Source organism: Alligator sinensis, unplaced genomic scaffold (assembly GCF_000455745.1).
Source record: "Alligator sinensis unplaced genomic scaffold, ASM45574v1 scaffold1643_1, whole genome shotgun sequence".
Taxonomy (NCBI): Eukaryota; Metazoa; Chordata; order Crocodylia; family Alligatoridae; genus Alligator; species Alligator sinensis.
Window position 1 is genome coordinate 766,088 of NW_005842687.1, and position 6,000 is coordinate 772,087.

Below are 6,000 nucleotides of genomic sequence, written 5' to 3' on the forward strand. Positions count from 1 at the left end.
GAAGAGAGAAATAAGGAAAGGGAAATCACATATTCCAATGAGCGAAAGGTTTAAAAGTCACACTTCATATTGAGTTTCCATTCACAACAAGTTTGTAAAATGCAGGGTTTAATTATATTTAATCAGTTGTTCTAATAATGTATTTAGACTCCAACAGCACATTAGATTTCTTATAAGCATATATAATATCTACCGACGTGATTATAGCCACTTATAACACACGTTACTTACGCCTGTAACATGCTTAATGCATCAGCACATCATTTAAAATGTAACTATAATATAAACTGTAAATGAATTAAATCTATTAGTGTCACAGTTTTTGTGTTTTCCTTCTAGGGCCAGAACCCCATGCCTCTCAAATCATCCCTGTCTTCAAATATTTATCGAGCTAAAATTTAGAGAGAAATGAGAAAAGCAAACAACCAAACAAGGAAACGGGAAGGGGAATGCATCCTTACAATATCTTTGCCAACTAATAGTTTAAACTTTAATTTGAAACATAGCTCTTTCTTTCTCTTAGCATCATGTCTTATTGCAGACGGCATTAAAAAGCTCCAATCAGAGGGGTGAATTAGGGTGAAGAGTTACTACCAAAACATTAGTTCGGCATTCTTGTCTGCCTGTTTTCTTATTTGGCAGTTTGGTGCAATGTTAAAGTGCTTTGAAAATAGTGGACAGCATTTTGGTTGAAGTATATGGCTGCAAGACAACTGTGTAGACTAACACTATCAAGGTGGAAGCATGTCAAATATTGGACTGATAGTAAAATAACAATGTATCCCACTCCTTAAATGTTATGGGAAAGGAAGCTAATTGAACTGTGTTTTTAGAGGAATCTTAATAAAAAGGTTTAGCTACCCCTTACTGGATATATGGTTTTCCTACCTACTCCCATGACTCCCCGCCTCCACCAGAAATCAAGGAAACCAGAGATGCCAGAAGTCTTTTGCGGGTGGATTACAGTAATGACTGTAGTTATGTGCAGATAGTATACATCCAGATTGCGTTTAGCCCTTAGGTTGGTCACTGCAGAAGGTAAGGAGTTGGATCAGGTGGTCCAAAATAAGAAGAAAAGGAAACCTGATTGGATCCATTCCCCTAACAGTGAGGTGGGTTGTGCATGGTTTTCTCCAGGGAAGCAGCAGAAACCTTACCACACTAAAACTTAAATGTGGACTGAATAAAAAGCTGTTGCAGGTACTATAGGATCAAACCTGCATTCCAGGGAAGGACTGGATAACTTCTTAAGGGATCCCTCTTTCATCTCCAATCTGCGAGATTTGATAGCATTGTAGGGGCTAGAGAGGTATTAGGAATTCTAGACCCTATGTCAGGGCAGGGGAATAAACACATTTCTATGCTTGGAAATACATTTCTTTGGGTTTTTTTACATTTCATTTTAGCTGAGATGCTCTCTCATCATCTGTGTCACTGAATGAAATTTAATCTTGTGGTAATTTTAACATCCCAGCGTTATCAATTGGAATTGACATTAATTAGTTTTGTGCTACTCAATGTTCATGGAGACGTTATTACAAAAGCAGTTCCAGGGGAACCATGGAAATAATGATTATTGTTAGTCTTCTCTGGTTTTGTAGTCATGTCACAGCTTCTCTCTTCATTTCCCTCTTCCTCTCCCAACCCTTCCCCCCCAACACCCTTTTTTTTGTTTCCGGGATATGCTTCTTATACAGGAGATCCCTTTCACTCGTGTGTGGTGCAGTAACCAGCAGCCACTGCACTGTGCCTTTTCGCTGGAGCGTTATACTCCTACAACCACGCAGCTGTCCTGCAAGATCTGTGTTCGACAAGTCAAGGGCCACGAGCAGATCCTACAGATCCAGACATCTATTCTAGAGGTAGCTAGCTCTCTCTCTTCTTTCTCTATTCCCAGCTCTGTCATTAAGTAGCTGTGTAAACAACTCCAGCTCAGTCTACTCTGTGTAAAACAGATCCCCTTGCTTCTGAAACCAATTTTAACCCCTTGCAGAGTTGTAGCAGATATCCAGAGTTCGACAGGACGTCTTTCCTGGGGGAGGAAACGAATATGTGCAAACGCCGTACCAGTTAGATTAAGTAACTTCTACTATTTACACAGAAATGCCACTCAAAGAGCAGAGGCAGTCAAACAGTATGCATATACTCCTCCATTCAGGAGGCTTAGTTCCCAGGGAAGAAACCCTATCTTCAAGAAAAATTAGTCTAATCAGAAACCAAGGCAAAGAGCAAGCTCTTCTGCTGCTTGCATAGATCCCTCTCCTAGAGCCTTTAATAGCAACACTGTTACCACCATCTGGTCTGTTATTGCAAGACTGAACATTTGCTTACCCATTAAAGAGCTTTAAAAGTGCCACCCAATGATGCCTGGCATGACAGTAAGAACTTCTTCCTACCTTTCACAGAGTGATGTGAGACCTGCTCTATTAACATTAGGAAAGCACTGTGTCATTGCTTTGCCCATGATGTGTGAAGGGATGGATTATTTTAACCACTAGACTATTCTTCCTCCCTTCTCAACCTCCTTTTAAATCCAGCTGTAGAAGATGATTACAAGTAGGAAGGTCTGTAGGATGCTCCTTGTGGGCAGACCTTCCTCTCTACAAAGGATTTATTTGCAGATCTGGAACATTAATCTGTTGACTTGATACTGGGGTAAACCCAGTTCTGGGTTTTACCTATGGCATCCAAGATGTTCAGAGCAGCATGTTAAGAAACAACGGTATTGTAAAGATGCTCAATACAAGCACAATATTTAGTTGCTCGTGCTTTATTTGCATTAGTTACCGTAGTCTTTAAAAGCTTACTTGTGACTGGGATGGAGAAGATTTAGGGGGAAACATGCAGAAAAAACTCACTGCTTTCTCACCAATAGAAAGACTAACAGAGGTTTCCCTTGTTATGACAAGTTACTTTGTAAACGGGTCAGGACAGAACCTGTCTCTGACTGTGTTTGTACAGAAGAATAGGTACATTCTGGGGATACTGTAATGTGATACTGTGATACTGTAATGGAAATAAGAAGTGTTTTCCCTGACCTCTGCATGTGATTTTCATATCTTCCTTATGCAATTTTGCTCTGTTCATAGTTCCTTTCCCCCCATGCAAGACTCAGTCCATTAGCAGGGAAAGCCATTCAGGTTTAATAATCTAATAAATATTTTTGATCATCCCTTTCCATGTATTAATTTTTTTTATGTCCAACATATTAAAAAAAACCCTCAGAGTCCCACATGCCTTTGCCATGATTTCTTGCAGACTTCTGTCATCATTTTTTCTCAGTTAAATGTTGCCGCTGAGGTTGGGTTTTTTTGAAGAGAGGCCTGTCCACAAACCCCTGGTGCATGTTACAATTCTCTTTTCAAACAGATTCACTAATATGGAAGGTTTTCTTATCCTATCTCAAAAATTGATGGAAGGATGAGGATAATTTGACCGTAAAAAGAGAAGAAAAAAAATAGGCTGAATACTTGAACTTCTCATTGCTTTACAATTCCCACAGCTAACCAGGTTGCACTGGCTTATCTCACATGTGCAGGGTATGAAAATCTACTGTTCTTCTGCATATTTAATTTAAACAATCAGACAACGTGATGTATCTACAGAATTCCTATTACTTTGCATGAATGCCTTCTGGGATGTGCCATAAATGTTATATGACAAGACCAGTAGCATCATTACTATTTAATATTTATGCTGCATAGCACTGAGTGGAGCCCCAGTCCAGAAAGGTTCCTCCTTACAAATGCACATACAGGACAAAATCTCACATCCATAAAGGGACTTAGGTGCCTGAGGACTTTCAATGTTAAAACGCAAGGTGCTTCTAGAGCTTAGCCATCTTTTGAGTTCACTGACAGCTCAGTAGGGTTATTTTGATCTATGTTTTGGACTTAGGCACCTGAGTCCTGCGTATAAAAAAAATTACCAAGAGTTCGTGCCCTGTAGGGGTAACATATGAACAAACAGAAAAGAGCTGAAAATGGGACATTTTTTGAAGAAAGAAGCAGCACCGTTTTGGCTTGTTCTTTTAAATCAGTACTCTTTATAAATACATTTAAGTATCCCTCGACCATGCTTTTGTGGTTTTACAAATAAAAAGGCTAATTTATTTTTTCATTGTCGCTACTACAAACACTACTTGGGATCTCAGACGCAAACCCCGTTCCTTCTGCCTTCAACCAATCTCATTGCTAGTGATCACAACTCAACCTGCACTCAGAACAAACTGCATGAGAGAAGCAGAGCAGACAACCGCTCATTCCCCATAGCTGCCCTGGATCCTTCAAGGTTAAACCTGAGTGCAAAAGCCTGCGTGAAGCACGAACAAACAGTACCCTTCTCCTCAGTGCCAAGTCTCCCCTGTATTGACTGAGACAAATCCCACAGTCCTTGCTTCCTGGGGCATTTTCCTGAATTTTGAATACTCCTTGTCAAGCTAATCTTTGCAACTGAGTTACTCAAGTTATGTGGCCTTTTGTTTTCTATGTATTGGCCAGAAACATATCACTATTTGATAAATTAGTTAAAAAATGCAATTTAGCAAACAGTTTGCTTGCAAATTATTGGTATTCATTCGATTCATGACCACCACATTTATTAGATAGCGTTCTAAGCTATTGTTTCTGCTTCCTTAGGTGAACCTTTCCATGCAGAAACTCTATATTACAGAGTTTATTACATCGCGTTAGAAAACAATTTCATTCCTTGATTAACTGAAACCTAGCTACTCAGGTGCTGGTTTAAATACCTCAGTGTCCTACAATAGTACCCTACAGTAGTATCCTGGAAGTTCAGGGTAAAATGTAGGAGCTCCAAGTACCTGAAAAAATCTCTGTTCTCAGGCATTGATATATACCCTTAGTTGTACTCCTTCATGAGCAGTGAACACGGAAAAAAATGGACTAGCAAGCACTTTCAATTTCAGTGAACTCCTTTAAGTTTGGCAGCTTACAGTGGATCAAGGTGTCCCTGTTTTTATGGTACAGTAAAGGGGGTCTTTGTCTCTCAACAGTGCTGAAAATACTAGCTTATTACCAGGGAGTTAAGTTAGGGGATATATCCAGTGCGGAAAAAGTTCGGCAATAGCTTAGTGACTTGAAGCTTAGCACTGGGAGACCAGGGGTCAACACTGCATCCTGACAGTTTTCCTGGGTGATGAAGGCCAACGAGTAGTTTGATCTGTATGTAAAATGGGCTAATAGCTCTTTCCTACCTCCCAGGAGTGCTGCCAGGGTAAATATGGTAAAAGAGCTAGGTGCTTAGTTGCTATGATAATGGAGGTGGACAACAGTACCTTTGGCAACCAGAAAGCCCACTTACCTAGCAATTGTCTTGTTTTTGTATTATGCACAGAATGAAAGAGAAACTATCACCTTTTTTGCACATGATGACAGCAACTTCCCTGCACAGACTGGTCCAAAGGCCTTCAAAATCCCATACTCCATTAGACAGAGAATATGTGCAACATTTGACACACCCAATGCCAAAGGCAAAGACTGGCAGATGTTAGCACAGAAAAACAGCATCAACAGGTAACGGAAGGCAATTGTAAGGGAATATTTGCATATGCAATAGGAATAATTTGTTGCTAGCATAGGTTTTTTGTTGCTGTTATTGTTGTTTGCTGATATTAAATATGTTTGAATAATAATTACCATACTTACTCTTAAGGGAAAACACTGCAGTTCATATATCTTTTTTATGTGATTAAAACAGCAGCTGAATGGAAAGCATCTCAGATTTTGGCTTTATTAGGCCACTGTAACATTAACCAAAGCTTGTGACACAAAACAGATTAGTGGGTAAAGCAGTGAACTGCGACTTAAAAGAGATCTGGGTTCGGATACAGGCTCTACGACACGTGGCTGTGGACAGATCACTTAATCCATGCGTTGAACATTCATTTATAGGAGAACGGATGGTAATTTCCTTCCTCGCTGGGGCATAGTGAAGCAGTCGGAAACCACATTGAACAGGGGGCTCATACAAACACTCTTT

At 39.9% G+C, this 6,000-nt stretch overlaps 1 protein-coding gene across 1 annotated transcript in view; it reads left to right on the top strand.

The window, feature by feature from the left end:
- UNC5D (unc-5 netrin receptor D) overlaps positions 1-6,000 on the top strand; it is a 329,440-nt gene that overhangs the window by 318,255 nt on the left and 5,185 nt on the right. Inside the window, exons 19-20 of the mRNA XM_014524862.1 lie at positions 1,698-1,862; positions 5,356-5,534. Of these exons, the coding sequence (XP_014380348.1) occupies positions 1,698-1,862; positions 5,356-5,534 (344 nt within the window). The remainder of the gene's footprint in view (positions 1-1,697; positions 1,863-5,355; positions 5,535-6,000) is intronic.